Source organism: Aplidium turbinatum, chromosome 4 (genome assembly GCF_918807975.1).
Source record: "Aplidium turbinatum chromosome 4, kaAplTurb1.1, whole genome shotgun sequence".
In the NCBI taxonomy this organism is placed as follows: Eukaryota; Metazoa; Chordata; class Ascidiacea; order Aplousobranchia; family Polyclinidae; genus Aplidium; species Aplidium turbinatum.
This window is the reverse complement of record NC_137475.1, coordinates 24,814,770-24,833,283: the sequence shown is the minus strand read 5'-3', so window position 1 is coordinate 24,833,283 and position 18,514 is coordinate 24,814,770. Positions and strand designations below refer to the sequence as shown.

At 38.2% G+C, this 18,514-nt stretch overlaps 1 protein-coding gene across 1 annotated transcript in view; it reads right to left on the bottom strand.

Annotated features, from left to right (window-relative positions):
- LOC145768191 (WD repeat-containing protein 48-like) overlaps positions 1-17,576 on the bottom strand; it is a 52,646-nt gene extending 35,070 nt beyond the window's left edge. The window contains exons 1-6 of the mRNA XM_082579669.1: positions 17,465-17,576; positions 17,144-17,206; positions 11,507-11,672; positions 5,459-5,671; positions 3,974-4,164; positions 3,373-3,609 (exon numbers count right to left, since the gene is read on the bottom strand). Coding sequence (XP_082435795.1) covers positions 3,373-3,609; positions 3,974-4,164; positions 5,459-5,671; positions 11,507-11,564 — 699 coding nt within the window. The 5' untranslated portion in view covers positions 11,565-11,672; positions 17,144-17,206; positions 17,465-17,576. The remainder of the gene's footprint in view (positions 1-3,372; positions 3,610-3,973; positions 4,165-5,458; positions 5,672-11,506; positions 11,673-17,143; positions 17,207-17,464) is intronic.
- Positions 17,577-18,514: the final 938 nt, after the last annotated feature.

Here is an 18,514-nt window from a genome sequence, read left to right as displayed (position 1 = left end):
TCAAGAAGCTTTTGCGAATTTTCGATACTGAAAAAATATAATTGACATTATTCAATTTATTTGGCCGAAAGCCTTGTAAATTTACGCTGTGGAAATTACTACACCAGTTATAGAAATATTATTAAACGAGTGCAGAAAGCAATTAAAAAGTTCTAAAGTTGGCATGTTTGCAAACTCGTTTTGAGTCTGTAGCCTCGAGGTTAAGAAACACTGTTTTGGTTGCTTGTACAAAGCTTGTTGGTGTTGCAAATTGCAATTATCTCTCATAGTTGTATTATTTACAATTATCGCTGTTTATTTTTAAATGTATTTAATTATTATCTGATGAGGGAATGGAGTTTTACTGAAAACATTCAAATTGAATACGCGCGATAGGGTGGAGTAAATTTTTTTGTTTTGAAATTCAAAAATCCGTAGTTTTCAAGTCCTGACAAATATGCCAAAAACAACATAAAAAATTAATTTGGGGGTTGCCACCATTTTCCTTCCGGCAACCAGCCAGTAGGTGTCTCAGGTAACCTCAAAACATGAAAATCTTCATAAAATTGAACCGTATATGCTAGGAAGATAGTTTTGGGTTTAAAAAAAATAAGATTTGCCACGTTTCAATCTAACTTCTAAGAACTGTTTGTTGTATTTTCACAAATAATGAAGTTATTGAACAAAAACCGAAAATTTACCATAATATGCGAAACAATACTCTGCCATTGTAGCATTGGGCATTGTAGCATTGCCAACTATTGCGCGATAGTTTATTGTATTGTTGGAATAAAATTGACTATTTTGTTGTCAATTACACTGGTCAACAGCAAATTTTAATCGAGCTCGTGATTGATTGATTCTAGAAGCATTTTGTGCGCTGATTTCAAAAATGTCTTTATTTTTTTCCTAGCACATCATGTTTTTTAGATATTCCATTTTTAAAATTTTGAAGACATGCCACATTTACAGGCAAGTAAAGCAGTTTTTTTATTCGCAAATTAAGTGTGACGTCATAATAAAACAATGATAAGCCGTACAATTGATGAGCTGGAGCCGTACAATTTTATCCATTCCCATAGCACACTCGGTATACCTAAAGTCCTAAAGGAATCTTATGAAAACATCGAAATTCTTCTCAATGCTATTAATTACAGGGATTATTAGTGGAGTATTTGTGGAAATCTGAAAATGATTGGAATCTTAATGGGGGTGCAAGAGGGATTTACAAAGTACTGTTGTTTCTTGTGTCTGTGGGATAGTCGCGCTACTACTGAGCACTACCAGAAAAAGGATTGGCCAACAAGAAGCTCCTACAATCCTGGAAGAGAAAGTGTCCAAAATGTCCCGCTAGTTAATCCTGACAAAATTCTTTTGCCGCCGTTACATATCAAACTCGGCTTGATGAAGAATTTTGTAAAAGCAATGGGCAAATCAAATTCAAACGGTTTTCTGTACCTCTGTAAGAAATTTCCAAAGTTAAGTCATGCAAAGCTTAAAGAAGGAATATTTGTTGGTCCACAGATTTGAGAAGTTTTAAAAGATACTGACTTTGAAAAATCACTCACTTCATCAGAATGTCGAGCATGGCAATCCTTTAAATGGTTATGCTCTAACTTTTTGGGAAATTTCAAGGCTGCTTCCTTCAGAAAAGGTGTTGAAAGGTTGCTCTCAACTTACAATGACATGGGCTGCCCCATGTCCCTCAAGATTCATTTTCTTCATTCCCACCTGGACTTTTTCCCTGAGAACCTTGGAGCAGTGAGTGATGAACAAGGTGAAAGGTTTCACCAAGATATCCAAAGCATGTAAGTACGCTATCAAGGGTTCTGGAACGAAAAGATGATGGGTGATTACTGCTGGATGCTGCATCGCGATGATCCAACATGTACACCTAAACGAAAATCATATGCCCAGCGATTTTTATGCAGCAATGTCTAAGTGTCATTGCAACATTCTAAACACTATCTTTGGTATCATGCTGAGCGTTTTTCTTGTGTTTTTGTTCGTTGGTTATTTGATGTATGCAAGGTGTTGCAGCTGATCTTGTGTAGCTTGTTTGAAGCGCACATTCAGCGTCAACCATGACCGTTTAAAATATAATCCAGGGAGCTTAAAAACCTGACACTTCAGTATTGTGCTAGCTCAAGTATTTAGTACCTCAGACAAGGTTTAAGAGGCATTTTTTGCACTCTAGTGTCTATGCATACATATATGCAACTAAATAGTGTTGAATCTGTGAAAGCAATGCACAAATCTGAAACACTCTGCTCTCTGAAGCTAATCTAAATTTGAAAATTGTAGCGACAAAATCGGTATTTGATCGCAATATTGACGTTTCTGGTCAAAAATTTTCTGACCAATAACTTTAAAACCTGATGTGCTAGAGCAAAACTAGCGCCAGATTTGAAATCAGCAGCAAATTGTGGTCTAAGAAAAGTTACTCCCATTCTCGATTAAAATTTTTTTTCAAATTTTGTTAACCTGTGTTATCAGCCTGTGGTATAAAACACTTTGTCTTTACATACACAACAAAGCATATTGCATGTTACAATGTCACAACTGAAGAAAAATCGAAAATAATTCATCTCTGAAAAACATTTTAATATTGAAATAAAACATAAGACAATAAACTGCATACGTTTGAAGTTGATAGCAGTTGACATGATTACCACTCGCTTGAAGATTTTGTCATGAAAAAGACTAAATGATCATTTGTGGTCTTAAGAAAAGAAAAATGGCAACCCTAAAAAATAGTAATCCGTGGAACTTGGACCATCAAAAAATACGTCATTATAGTTTTCTTTCATCTTCACAGCCCTGGATATAGCAATTTGCAAATCTTTCAATTACCGAAAGGTTGCATCTAGTACAAATAGGATTTCATAAAATGGGACAAGATATGAATGTTCTTTTAGTTCGCCTAAGCAGTTCTTGTTGAATTTTCTACGGAATAGTACATTTATTTTTTTACTTGTGGCAAGAGTTTAACAGTAGTCCTGTTAGATCACCACAAGTATAGCTGGGTACCGAATTAACGAAGGGAAGCCAGCAAACTGGCACCTGTAATGTATCAATCGTTTTTTTTTTACGTTTTTGGGAATGTTGGGTGACGTGGGACAATGTGACATCTGTTTCTGAATAAAAACAGCTTGAAAAAAGTAGATTACGAAACAAGGCATATATCAGTGAACAACACGTGCGTCATTGGAGCATGGTGGCATACGGATGGCATTATTCGACTTGTAGTCATTCGAATCGCGTAATGAAAATTAGCTTCTTCGGTAAATAAAAACATTCATTGGTTGAATAATGACAGGTACGAGATAGGCAAGAAGACCGTTATATTCAAGCTGAATAAAACTTACACCACGCCGATTAAGGTCGAATTACCCGAAGTACAGGTGCAGTTTCTTTGCAAACCAAATAGCTCCGAAAAGCAGCGTCCCTGAAATCCGTGCACATTACCCTCCCATCCCGACCAGAGGAGTAAACGGAGTTAAATGATGAAGAGTTCTGTAGAGCAGCAAGAGCCCACACCCCTTCATTGTGAAGTCGGAGGGTAGCAACGCACCTCTGCTGACCCAGAGACCATAAACGGACCGTTCCATCAGAACTTCCTGACAAGACCTGCAGTTGATTGACATAAGATGATGTAAATTATTACGTAATTAAATAATTTTTGAGGTTAACACCACTGTTGTTACAGAGAACAACATTTTTCATTTAATTGTTTCAAACATAATGACACTTGAATAGCAACAGCCCAATGCCATCTCACATACTTTACGACTGCCCGACTTTTCTCCATCTAGACTAGGGCAATTGGTCTGTCAATACTGGACGACTCTACCAACAAGTGGCGGTTTAAGAAATGCCCGGAACCTCGATGAAACGTAGTCTACAGAATGAACTTCTCATACGAAAGAAGAAGGCCAATGTGATAAGAATTTTATACATGTCCAATACACAAATCGTTGGATTGTTCACCTACTTGAGTGCCATCATGGTTGACTAACAATGCTTTCACATTGTCTGTGTGACCTTTCAGCTTCATTCTCTTCTCACATACTCTAGGATCCCAAACTCTGAGAGCTCGTTCAGTGGACCCAGCCACCAACACAGTACCGGCATCATTCATGGCAACGCTGTACACAGAGTTCTTGCATCCATTCACATTAGAAGCTGCAAGAAAGTATTTTATACCTCATCACTTGATATGGGGTGTTAGAATACCAAACCATTCGGAAAGATTCGGATCTCAAAAATGTGCATACCAGGACCAATATAGGCAATATGAGAAATTTTTCATGTTACAAATGCCCGTTTTGCCCGTGTGTTGAATGCCAGTTTGGTTTTATCACAAATTAAAACCAATGAAAGTATTAAGTAATAAGCATGAAGCATACATCCAAAAAAAATCTACTTGCTCCCTTTACACTTCAAATATTAAATGTCGAAATTATCAATTTTTGAAACTTCAAATGCTTAAATTGCGTTGATGGTGTGATATATAATCACATTATTCACATACGCAATAAATATTAAAGAATCAACCCAGCACTTGTATAGTTTTTAGTAAATTACTAAATCACACTGGTCAACACCAATTTGCTTCTGAAACGAATTGAGTCGATGTTGTATGATAATTAGATACACGAATATCGTGTTGAAATTTGTTGATTAGCTCCGGATTTCACGATATGGCACCATGTAAAATGTGCTTGACTTGCTGATGAGGCAGCAGTGTTTCACTTGGAGCTTTCGTCGGTCAGTTACCATTAGAGACTTAATATGTTTGGTGGAAGGTAGAAGAGGCATCTATTCATATTGTTTAATGTTTATGTACAATTGTACAGGGTCATCAGTAATTAACTTTGTAACTTGAGCAGAACATTAACAGCCGAGACCTCATCGAACAACTCATCCTTTATTGCCATTGCGGGAAAGGGGGATCAATTACTATTAGCTTCGCCAACCCCTCAACTTCCTTGTACTCAATTATTTGATCTATTAGCAGGGTTCAGTTGATGTTTGTTGGATGCTTCTCGAATCGATACCACTTACCGATATATTTCAAAAAAAGATAAAAGTATTGTAATTGTTAAAAATACCTCAAAAACGAGGACATTTCTTAGAAATAAAGACAATAATTTTTCTAAAACATTGCTTTTCAATATAAGGATAAATCTTACAAATAAGTATGGTATAGCAACCCTGCATGTACCTCTGTTTGAAGAGCACTGATCTCATTGTCGAGATCTGATAGAAAAAGCAAAAATGACTTGAATCCTTACAAGCTTTTTTTAATGCGAACAAGCAATACGTATCGTGTTCAAACAATTTGTTTTAAAGTAGAAAGTATAGAAAATAATTTATAAATGAAATAGAACAGCTCGTGTACCGGCAATCCGCATTTAGTATACCCAACATCGTGATTCACACATATGAACTTAAGTCAGCTAAAATTGGTGCTCACTTGTGACAGTGTTCCGTGTTACAGTGAGAGCAGTCAGTGTGTTAACATCCCACAAAAATATGTGCCTGTCCAAGCCAGCACTGGCTACCAGCTCCTTGTGTTTGGCGTAAGCCAATGCGCGGACGTAATCCTTATGCGTACGTAATGTTGACATACAGAAACCTTTTGCCGCATTCCAAACCTTTACACTTGCGTCTGAAGAAGCTGAGATCACTGAAAACAAAATCCAAAGCTGATAATCGACGTTTAGTTGATAGAAATGTTGGCAAACAAATACATCAAGATATTTTACCACAATCCCCATGACGGAAAATCAATTTTGATGAAATTTGAAATAAACTACTTAACAGGTCTTGTATTCTAGCAAATAGCAATCAATTTGTATGCTCCACTTTTTGCTAAATCACAGCTGCTATTCAACTAAAGTTGCAATCGTGATCACAACAATTGGAGTTTGATTAAAGAAATGTGTCATCGCTGGTAGATCGCTTTGCTTTGTTTAACAAGGTTTTTATTGTGGAGAAGTTGGAAATGTTGAATAAAGGAGTAATTGTCAAGGCACACCAAACTAATCACGGTAAACTCTGTTCAGTTTTACAGTGCTCAAGTTAGAGCTCGACCGATACATCGGTCAGCCGATATATATCAGCCGATATCAGGTGTAGCCGATATATTGTATCGGCTATTTTTCGCCGATAAACATCGGCCAGCAAAAGCAAACTCAAAACCAGCCATACATGCCTTTATAGAAGAAACACAAGTTGCTCAAACGTGCTTGCTAGGGTGTGTCGTGTGCCCCCAAAAATTTTAAAAATGGTTGAAAACAAAATTATTTTTTTTTGTGGGTGAGGCTTGACTAAAAAAGCAAAATTACAAAATTTCAAAAAATTTGGTCAAAGTTTAGGTGCTCCACATCCCAATTGCCTGTATCCCCTTGTTGGCTTGACAATAGGGTGGATTGAAAAAAAATTTTTTTTTAATTAAAAAAAAGGGGGGTCTAGACCACTGACAAATTGGCTAAAAACAATAACAAAACTGGTTTCAGGGAGTTGTACCACATATTGGCCGTTCTACTCCCCATTTTATGGGGGAATACCCCCAAAATTCTCAAATCGGATGTAACTTTGGAACTGCTGGTGCTAGGAACATGAGTTTGGTATCAAATAATGCAGAATCATAATGTTTCTATCTGCTCTATGAGGATTTTTTGCCTTAATTTCACTAGAAAAAAAGTTATGACAAAAAGCGTATATTTGACAATGTTTTGGACAAAACGGTAGCGCAGGCACAAGGTAATGGGTAAATGCACATGCTGTACTGCATATCGTCGCTAATAAGCTGAACTATCGTAACTCCAAAAATACAGTTTTGAGAAAACTGAATTTTAAAGTTCACGCTGTGGTTGCTGTACATTGTTTGATCTTTCTAAAAGTTTTCTAACAAAAAAAACTAAAGTAGATAGAGTTGCGATACTTTAACAAAATAAACTGTAGTCTATAAAGATACTAAATCATTCAAAAACGCAATTTTGAAACAATTTGGACTTACGATAGTTCAGCTTATTAACGACGATATGTTGATGCAGGTCACAGATGACTTGGATACTTTTGCTTATTGCATTTGCAATAAATATACAGCATGGTATGCATAATATACGGTACACACTACACATGATGTAGAGAATACAAGGGTTAATCGAGAGCATGTAGGCAGTGGTCTAACGGTACAGTAGTGTGACTGGAAATACAATATAGTGCTCGTGTCATGTACACACACAGTAGCAAGTAACAACTTTACTGCACGACCTGGGGGTTACTAACTGGACTGTTCAAAGTGTAGGTGCATAAAACAAATACTGTAATTAGTAGACATAATTGGTGATGGGTAGACTGTGATCTGCCATGAAATCATTGTCAAGGAAATACCAGCACACAGATTGATATACTCCATACTGCTGCATGTGCTAGACTACCTGTACTACATTGAGACTTTAGCAACCAGCACAAAAAGGTGAACATGTCAATCTAGTGGGAATTCCTTCTTGCTGTTGAATTCTTTCATAAGTTGACGAGATCGCACCTTCTGACGAATCAGTCCATCCCTTCTTTCAAAACCTACAGCTTGCTTTAACAGTCACTAGCTTAACGTGACACTCCACTGCTTGGTTGTGGCAAGGATAATCCAGCCGCAGAGGTTCGTCGATGACATTGTCAAGCTGTTGATCTGCTAGCGATCTCATGATAGGTGGCTCAGACTTATGAACTGTGCCAAGCTTCACAAGTTGGTGGTATGATTTTGCTTTAGTATTAAGCTGTGGCACAAGAAATCTGCATATTGCAGGTGGCACGGCTGGTGAAATTTCCTTTCTCAGCTTTCGATTTTCATCTTCTGCTTTTTGTGAGGAGCCAACATGATTCTTGCTTTGCTTTTCCTGTGCTTGTGCACCTAAGGAATAGATTTGTTGGCCTGCTGCTTTTCTAACTTGGCAGTCTTCATCACCTAGCATTCCAACAATGACATTTTCAGAGTGAGCGAATAATGCATTGCATTCCAAAACCTTCTTGGAAATCTTTTACTTCTTGGTTTGGGAAGATTTCTTTGCAACATGTTGAAGAAGTTTTTTGACCCATCAGATAATGAATTGTGGTGTTTTATTTCAAACCAAGGTGGGAAGCAAACCTTGATGCAGTACTCAGACAAGTTCATGAAACTTTTGGAAGGGTTGATTGCATGAGTGTATTTACGAAGTAGCCTACAAGCAAGTGTTAGCCACCTTGAATGACATAATTTCCCGACTGACAAAAACTGCAAGTCTTCATCAACATTCAACATGCCCAAGCACAATGCAGGCATAATCCATATATTACACTGGTAAACAAAAAAAGAATCATTTTTTGCTCCATAAACTTTGAAGACTGATTTAGAGTAATTTTGCGGTGCTGAATCCGAATCTAACCTAGATCACGTCAGGTTTGTGAGATATGATAACAACAAATGGTTACTTTTGTCAAAAGTGGAAGATTTGGCATTGCGTTCACCACCAACATATGCAGTGCTATAACGAATGGTTAGTGTTAGACAGACCAAAACAGCCTAAGTAAGGTTACTGTACAAGCATTGCCACAGGCCTACTTAATCCTTTGTGGTTTCATGCAAACCTTTGACGGGGGGGGGGGGGTCAGTTATACTTTTAGCCTCCCTTTTAGATTGTTATTACTGCATGGTTAATAATGTTGCTTAGAAAACAAATTGGTATCAAAATTATATTTGGTGTATTTCAGCTACTTATGCACGACATGGCCTGGATTTCTGCATATAGCAAAATATGTATGTGCAATAAACGCAACGTCAAATCTTCCACTTTTGACAAAAGTAACAATTTGCTGTCATCATATCTCACATACCTGACGTGATAGGATAAATCTGAGGGCAGATTTGGATTCAGCACCCCAAAATTACTCTAAATCAGTTTTCAAAGTTCATAGAGCAAAAATCGTGTAGACCAGTGTTATGTTAAAACAAGGTATTTATGGAGTATGGGGGTCGAAACTCCTGTATTTTTAACTGCAATGTGGAGCACCTAAACATTAATATTTTTTGCTGAAACTTCATATTATTGTTGTTTCAGTGAAACCTCACCATTGAAAAAAAATAATACAAAAAATATAAACATTGGGGCACACGACGCACCCTAGTGCTTGCATAGCATGAACAATTGTTTCGAGAATATGATTTCCCGCCCATTCTAGTGCGCGCATCTAGAAAATGTTAATACTGTATCCCTTAGCTTCCATTCAAGCAGGAAAACTTTCGAGTTTTACGTTGCTTCAACGATTGATGACATTGAATCAGTGTAACAAAAGTGAATTTTTCGCTAAGAATCGATAGGAGTACCGGTGTACTTCTACACTAACCACGCGCAACTTATTTCAAGTCTTACGTCACAATGTCTGGCTTTGATCTCCGAGTGATTTTGATAAGGCAAGATTTGTTACAAAATTAAATCATACGAGTAGGCTATCACAGCAAGATGCAGCAAAATTTGTCAAGTTTTGGTATTACAGTGAGAAAGAAAAGGCCCAGGGAAAATTAACTTACGCTCACATGACATGCAAAAATAAACCCAAAGAAAAAATCCTAGTGAAACTTTGCACAGAAGAAAATAGTAGCGTCATTGTAGAAGTTTTCCGACCGGTGCCCAGAGCATTGTGACGCAAGAAGCCACATGATCTCGTTCGGTGGAAGTTAATCAACGTAATGCAGTAATGCAACGTAATGCAGCTACACGGCGCTTTGACTCCCAAGGGTACGTCGCTGGTCAGATGAAAGCCTTTGCTGAAATTTTAAAAAACCTTACAAACCGTAGCCATAGCTCTTAAATGGCGAAGAAGTCAGACCGGACACGTTTGTCCGCCGCCAGCAAAAACGAATTTCGAGGCCTGGGTTGTTTCTTTTTTGTTTGGTGTTTTTTTGTGATTAGTGTTAAGACTGATTTTTCCATTACAGCAACTAATGCATAAACTTTCTTGGTCTGGTTTGTTGCTTAATAACTTTGCTGGTAACAAACTTTTCGTAGCTGATATATATCGGCCGATATATATCGGTATCAGCCTAAAAATTTCATGAATATCGGTATCGGCCTGAAAAAGTGATATCGGTCGAGCTCAAGTGCAATGTGTTTAGAAGCAGGTTACAGTTAACCAATCTATTATTAGAACTTGCAGTAAGGCGGTTATGAGCAAGCATGCTAAAGCTGCAAGGCCTACTAATAGACTAGTGACAACTTTCGACTCCAGCCAAACTTCGGGTATCTGTTTCTACTTCGCCGCCAGACTGAAAGTGATAGTCGCTCTGACACAGAACCAGAGGTGTGTGCAGTGTGCATTTGTGCACGCTCACCACCCTGCTTCTACTAATTCTACAACTGCAACAATTGAAGATACCCAAAATGGGATGAAGGAAGTTAAGCAGAAATCGTCAATACTTCAAAACCAATGCTACATCGAGTGGATAAAAAAAATTGCCAAGTTTGAAGGCTACTCAAAAGTTTACTTATATAAATATTAGGAGAAAGTTTTTCATAGCTTGAAGCTGCAATTTTTCATCTGACTCTCTGCAGAAGCATGTTGTCAGAATAAAGTAACAGAAGTTCGATTCCCATTCAAGTCAAGGACGTCTACGGTTTCCATCAAGTCGTACGTTCAACTTTCACTCAAGACAATATGGATATTGGATATGCACCACTGATGATTCCAAACAAGGGTAAAACTCAAGTATGGTGACTTCCATTTTCGTTTGACCGGGGTTTTAATGACTGTACAGCAGGGCTACTCAACTGGCGGACCGAATCCGGACCTTCTGGGTGTTGAAGGTGGACCTCAGGCTTCTGGAAGAATAACCTCATTGCCACATATTAGGGCCTCTTTAAACAGATTTCCTTTAGGGAAAAGCAATTTATTGTGATTATCCAGGGAGTTGGGGGCTTCGCCCCCACACCCCCCAACGCTTTGCCATCTTCTCTGATGTGCAATCCACACAGCTACACTACAAAGAAACACAATATATACATTTTTTCCTTTTTTATTTGTTTGTGTCAGAAAAAAATCCAAGTCATGTTACATACTACCTGAAAAGTGTTTCGGTGCTCGTAGGCACCCGTACTGGTTGTTTAATTTTCGTGGTTGTATATGAAATATTCACCGGACCGCAAATATATTCAACTTGTCAAAATGGACCTTTACTAACAAACTTTAGTTGAGTAGCCCTGCTGTACAGTGTACAGATCCCCACAACTCCAAAATAAAGTAAACTTAAATGTGGTGAGGTATTTATAGATGCCGAATTTCTGTTTTCTTCTTTACAAGCTATTTTCATGTACAAAGTACATTGACTGTGTACAAAAAGAAATTAATGCGTTTTACCCACCGAGCTGAAATGTAGTACTGTGACATACCATGTAATTGTAAATGCAACAAACTGCAAGTGTCTTAGTAAGTATAAATTAAAAACCATCATTTGAACAAATGACCAAAAACTATCAAAGCTTACAAGTTCTCCCATTGCAACAGAGGACAATGTCATTCACCCAGTCCGTGTGATGCTCCATCGAAGCAATATACGGATCCTCCACCTCACTTCTCTTGTGGTTAGTGTGCCAGATGCGAATTATGGAGTCACGACCGGCCGTGAAGAGACGATTGGTGGCTGAATCGTACTGCGTGTATGAAGATATTCATCAGACAGAAATAAGATAAATTTTCAAACTTGGCATAATATGTTAATAGCCTTTGAAGGGTACATGACATTTTGATGCGGCCGACTTCATGCGACACAATTGACCGTGGCCGGCCTGTTACTCATTACTGCTTGCGTGAGTGCCTGTGGTATTTCTTTTTTTCTCATTGCCAATTCCATCACTCTTCTTGGAACTCTATTAAATGCCTTTTCCATGTCCACGAAGCACATGTAGCCTACAAGTTCTTCCCCTTGTCCAGATATTCCTCTTGCAACCTCCTCAAAATAAAAATAGCATCTGTTGTTCCCTTCCCAGGCATAAATCCACACTGCATCTCGTCCAGCTTCACCACAGATCTTATTCTATTCTCCAACACCCTTTCCACTACCTTTATTGCATGTTCCAACAGTTTTATTCCCCTATATGACTATACGACCCACAATCCATTACATCACAATTTCCCTTGAAGATGAGTATCACCACGCTCGTCTTCCATTCATTTGGCATTCCTTTTCATCTAACACACGTTGGCTGATTTCCTGCATTACTTTCAATCCTGTTTCTCCACTTGCGCATATCATTTCCACAGTGACTTCAGATAGTCCAGGAGCCTTCCCCGATTTCATTTTCTTCATTGCTTGGCTTGCGTCACCTCCTCTCGAGTTACTCTATTTAATGGACCTGCTACCACATCGACTTTCACATTTTGATCCCAATCGTTTTCATCGTTCATTATCATAATAACCAATCAATATGTTCTTTCCAAATTCTTTCACGATCTTTCTCACTGAAACTAAGTTTCCATCCTTTCCTTTAAAGGGCGGGGAAACCCAAATTAACTTTTGCGAGTTTTTTGTTTTAACGTGATGTCATTGTGTACAACATGCGTTTTAGCAAAAAAAAATCCAAATTTTGTTGTCCTCGTCTCGCTAAGGCCGCTTTTGTTTGATGCCCGTTTGCAAGGTTTCGCGCGCATCCAGCCGTGACGCTGTACGCTGAGACGTCACTTAAAGTCCCCAAGACCCAATACGATTTCCTGATCACTTCTTGTGCTCCATTCAAGGTCTATTTCGACATAAAATCTTTTTTTTCTGCATCGGATCTTCCACTGTGTGGTGCATAAGCACAGATTACTCTTATCACTACATGCTCGACCACCATCACTATTGCTATTATTCTGTCACTGTGTCTACAAACCTCAACACCATTTTCACATAGCTCTTCTTTCACCAAAATCCTAACTCCTCCGATCCCAATGTCATTACCCGACCACCACAGCTTGTATCTCCTTCCTTTGACACCCAAAAACCTGGCTCCTTTGTTCCTCCATCGGACTTCGTGTAAGCAGCAAACATCTATCTTTCTCGTTCTCAGCTCTTCACTCACCTCAGTACCTCTACAACACAAACTTCCTACATTTAGACTTCTCAGTGTTACTCCTGAATTTTTAACAGAAATGTCAGACAACCCGGAGATTCTTCGCACCCCCTGCCCATTTAAGGGTTGCCGGGACTGGGGGCCATTCCCTTTTTAACACTTATCATTAGGATTTTTTGGTGCATGTTTTTCTACAGGGAGCATGCCTTTGCTTACCACCAACCTCCATTTAAAGACCGAAGTGGTCTTGATGACCGAATGCCTCTGCATTAGGGTGGAGTGAAAAAATTTTTTTCTCTCAAATCAAAAAAGAGGGGTTCTAAAAACTTGTCATTTGACCCAAAATCACCATTAAAATTGATTTTGGGGTGTGGCACTTTTAATTGGCCGTGCCACCCGACCCTAGGGGTCGCGACGAGGTCAAACTTCATGAAATCCGCATAACTTTACAACCGTACATGCTAGAAACTTGAAATTGGTCTTAAAAGATTCAAAAGCTACATGTTTCTATTTGCTCTAAGAGCAATTTTTACCCTAAGTGCAACAGAAAACGTTTTATCAAAAGAAAACTGTTATTTGTATTAATCAAGCATTGTGAGTCGATGAAATGCATGCAAAAAAAAAGCACTTTTAGAAATAGGAGAGTGGGAATTAAACAAATTTCTTGACCTAAAGTTGTAAATGAATGTATAGCCCAGTCAAGAATATAGAACACAGCCATTTGACGCTTCAGGCATGTTGATGAACTGAAACTCAAAGCCATATACAGACATAACTCAGCAACAACACTACATTTAACATTATAAAAAACAAAAAGCGAAAAGAAAATTTTCTGAACAATTAATTAATTTTACCTCTCAAATACTTGACCCGTTGTGCTGTATAATTTTAAGTTATCAATTTGTGTGAGCGAGGCAGTTTCTCAAATGTTTAGATTTGACCATATTTTTGCTGTGATACTGTATGATTCTTTAGCATTTCTTTTAAAATGTATTTTTCTTATAGGCTTGAAAAGGGCTGTATGACTGGCCGAAAACGTTCGCTTTTTGTTTTTTATAATGTTAAATGTAATGTTGTTGCTGAGTTATGTCTATTTATGGTTTAAAAGAGTTACCTCTCTACCCAAATTGTATGAAACTCAAAGGTACAGCAACAATAAGTAACTCTGTATGGTCACTGCTCAGTATTCTATGCCTGTTCAATGTTCATGAAGCAATTGTTTCTCTGTGTCAAAGCGTTTCATCAGACGTCTAGATTTAATTTTCTATCTGATCAAACTGTCACGCCTGTCATACCTTGCTACAGAGGATGATGCATCTGTCACCAACTTAATGTGTCGTGCAACTCTTTGATTGTGGCAAGGATGCTGAAGTCGCAATGGACTATCTCAAATCTCCTCAAGTGTGGATCGACTTAGAGCTTTGATCAGTGCAGGTTCACAAATCCCAGGGTCATTTAGATTGATAAGCTTGTAATACTCCTTCGCCTTGATGTTGATTTTAGGAACAAGAAACCAACGCACACTGGAACTAACATTTGTACCAGTCTTCTCATCTGATTGTTCCAGGTCACCTCCTTCAAAGTTGTCATTCGGTGAAATGTTGACTCCATGTTGCTGTAAACATCCTCTCATCGCCAATATTTTATTCACAGCAATTCTGCAAATTTCTTCACTGTCGTCCCACCAGAATATTCTCCGGATGTGCAAAGAATGCATTTCTTTGCACAACCTTTAACAAAATTCCCCTCACTTTTTTGGACGGGAACTGGACGATTCAACTCTGGACAAGATTGAACAGAGTCTTTGGCCCATCAGATATTTTATCTTTGTGCTTGATTTGAAACCATGTGGAAGTATATATATACCTTTAAGCAAAATTCAGCCAAAGTATGCTGGTTTGCGGACGGCTTTGATATTGAAGTATAATACCGCAGGATTCTGCATGCAAGTGTGAGCCACCTCGAGTGGAAAATTGGCCCTATCTCCAACATTGCTAAATCATCATCCACATGACCAAGGAGAGTTTTCCAACAAATCCTGTAAGCATAATGCTGGTCTATGCTGAGGTTAGCGACAACCTTATTGGGCAGTAATGGAAAGTTCTGGTTTGAAATTGGTTTCATCATAATCCATCGTTGGTTTGTTCCTCACTAGTGGGGGTGGCCAATTGTTTCCGCGCAGCAATTGTTTTAATCTCTTTTCTCCATATCACCCTGTCCCTTGCATCGTCCTCCTTCAGTCCGACTTTTTTAAATTCATCCTTCACTTGTTTCCACGTTCTTCTTGGACGACCGCGTTTCCTCTTCCCATCCACCTTTAGCTCTAGTGCCTTTCTAAGAAAACTTCCTTCCTCCCTCCTTATCACATGTCCATACAATCTTACTCCATTTGCCCTTGCCAGTTGGTCTATGGTCTTTCTCATCTCCAGCATATCCAAGAATTCTTCAGTCTTTTTTTCCCTTCTCGTTTTCACCTCACACATTGCTCTCACTATTGACCTTTCCGTTCTTCTCAGGATTGCCAGGTTTGAATTTTTGAATTGGCCAATCCGAAACCCAACCACTTAGTTTTGATCCAATCTTTCCTTGAGAAATATTATGTGTTGTCCCATCTATAGCTACAAGCACATGTCGCAATGGCAGTTCATTGCAGTGTAGACTGTAGAAGGCATATCAGTATCACCCACTGCAATAGATGTTCTACCTTCTCTTCCAATGATCTGATTAAGCCATTGTATGATCCGGTCATTGCTGCCGTGCCATCAGTTCCTACAACTACAAGTTTGTCGCCCAGTTCAGTGTACTTTATGGCATCATTGACGGTATTTGCAGTTGTTCTTCCTTTCCCATCCTCAGGTGTGACATGGGTCAAATAATACTCGCCTGGTACTCCAACAATGACATTGTGCTCTTCCAGGATTGATTGTGATTGTGAATGGATTTTGAAATATAGTCTATTATGTTGTTCCTCTATGTAATAGATTCTAAAATGGACGATTCCACAATGCACACAGTACATACTTATTATGGTTGAGAGCGAAATGATAAAATATCAGTTTTTTTCATTTAAATCATTTTCTGTTGCGTTTATGATTAAAATTGCTTTTAGAGCAGATAGAAACATGTAGCTTCTGAATCTTTTAAGACCAATTTCAAGTTTCTAGCATGTACGGTTGTAAAGTTATGCGGATTTCATGAAATTTAACCTCGTCGCGACCCCTAGGGTCGGGTGGCACGGCCAATTAAAAGTGCCACACCCTAAAATCAATTTTAATGGTGATTTTGGGTCAAATGACAAGTTTTTAGAACCCCTCTTTTTTGATTTGAGAGAAAAAAAATTTTTCACTACACCCTACTCTGCATGACAACTAACGAGTTTGGCTAACCCGGTTTTGACTTAAGTTATCCTTCTTGAATGATGTTGCCATTGAAGCCGTTGTAGCATGTAGCTATCTTCCGCCTACGCCGCCAACCTGCCTGGCACAGGCATCAATATCAGAAGTGAGGGCCAAAACTACCAGCGAAACATGTACCGGTGCGAACGAGCCCAGACCAGGGGTCAGGTGCTACCTCTCTTCCTGACATCGAGGATGCAGTTTAATGTCATACCCAGGACATATGCTGTGACAAGATGCTGTGAAATGATTAACATTATATATTAAAAGAGTCCTGCACTCAATACCTGTACATTTGCAAATTTATATGGTGAAATGGAATCAGAGATTAAAACCTTTTTGCTGCATGTGACTCACAAAACCAAAGCATCAAAACGGCTATTAACATTAAAGAATTTTTCCAATGAAAAAAATTCAGACTTGGTAAACCATGTTTGCAATGACATATGGCATTTGAAATTATACTATTTGTCAGATTTGCTTGAAACGTGAAAGAATTTAATTTAGTCCTTCAAGGTGAACACACCAATGTCTTTACATTGAAATCTACAATTGAAGTGTTTATCAAAAAATTGAACATCTGGCAATAAAAATAATAAATAAAAATAATGGCAAGTATTGGCCTGGGTCTACCAAGAGCCACAAATAGCCAAATGGAGCTCATATTGACGGACTAACCTGCAAAGCATTGACCCCTGACCTGTTGTATTTCTCCACTTCATCACGAAGAATGAATGAAACCTAAAAGCATGCATGACGTTGGTTAAATTTATTAAATACATATATATAGCTTTTATTGATTGTTTAAAATAAAGTCGAATAGAAAAGCTTTCAAAGATGATTGGTAGGGCTATTTAATGCAAGTACAGCACTTCAAAGTATCTACATGACAAAATGTGTTTTAACAAATTAATTTCTACAAACAGGGCTGCAAGAGCAGTTTATTTTGAGTTTGAAAGAAAAATTGAATGACGTAGTACTATCCTAATCAAAACTGACCTGAATCTTTTTTCGCACAGCCAGGATTGTTTTCGTGTTATCAAACTTCCAAATAAATACAGAAATACATTACGCTTTAAGAGATTCTTATATGTAGAAATAGAACATACCTAGTATTGATACAAAGATAAGTAAGTGCAATAATGATGCATGTGTGTGTACCTAAAACCGAAGTAAGCTACATCATCATTGATCTAGAATAGGCTAGGGGGTTCAGGTGTGGCGATGAAGGAGGCCATTCTTCCTTGGAAATGAAGAACGGCACATTGGCTGAAAGCCAGTTTTGCGTTCTTTTAGCTCCATGTGAAGGGGCAGAATCTTGTTGGAATGACCTATTACGTTTTCTGAAATGTTTCTTTGCCTAGGCCTAAGGCAACAATGAACCCTCAAGAATATATATAATTTCGGTAGTTTTCTTGGTGCAATTTCACTCCTTGGTCCACAAAAATAAATGGATTCCTTCCTGATCTGTTGACTACCCAGGGTTTCACATCACCATCTCTTGACCAAACACGGTTATTCCAACTGTTAAAACTTAAAATGATGTTGAACATCAAATTTCTGGTGCTGGACTCAGGGTTGTCAGATTAGTTGTAGCCTTCCCTTCCAGATTGCAAGTCTAGACATTTCATTCAAAGTCTAAAACAAAACACCATTTAATACGCAGTATGAGTATATATATAGCCTACGTTGTAAATATACAATATAATAAGTAGTGGTAAGAATCTTGATGGTGAATCGCCTCCAAGAATTTACTACTACAAATTAGTGTTTACAACAAACAGCATTGGCTGTACAATGAAACACCAACTATAATAATGGTTAAAATTACATAATCCGTATTAAACTCAGCCATTTACGCAGTCTCGAGTCCCTCTGCCACTCAGGTCTATATTTTTGAGAGTACATTTTCTTTGGACAATAGCGTGGAAACATATTCTTCAGGACTACAATAAACTTCCCGTAGCTTACTCTTGGATTTTTGAACTTCTTTTCTAACTTCTTCGATCCAACAAAATATGAAAATCAATAAATACTTAAAGGGGCAGA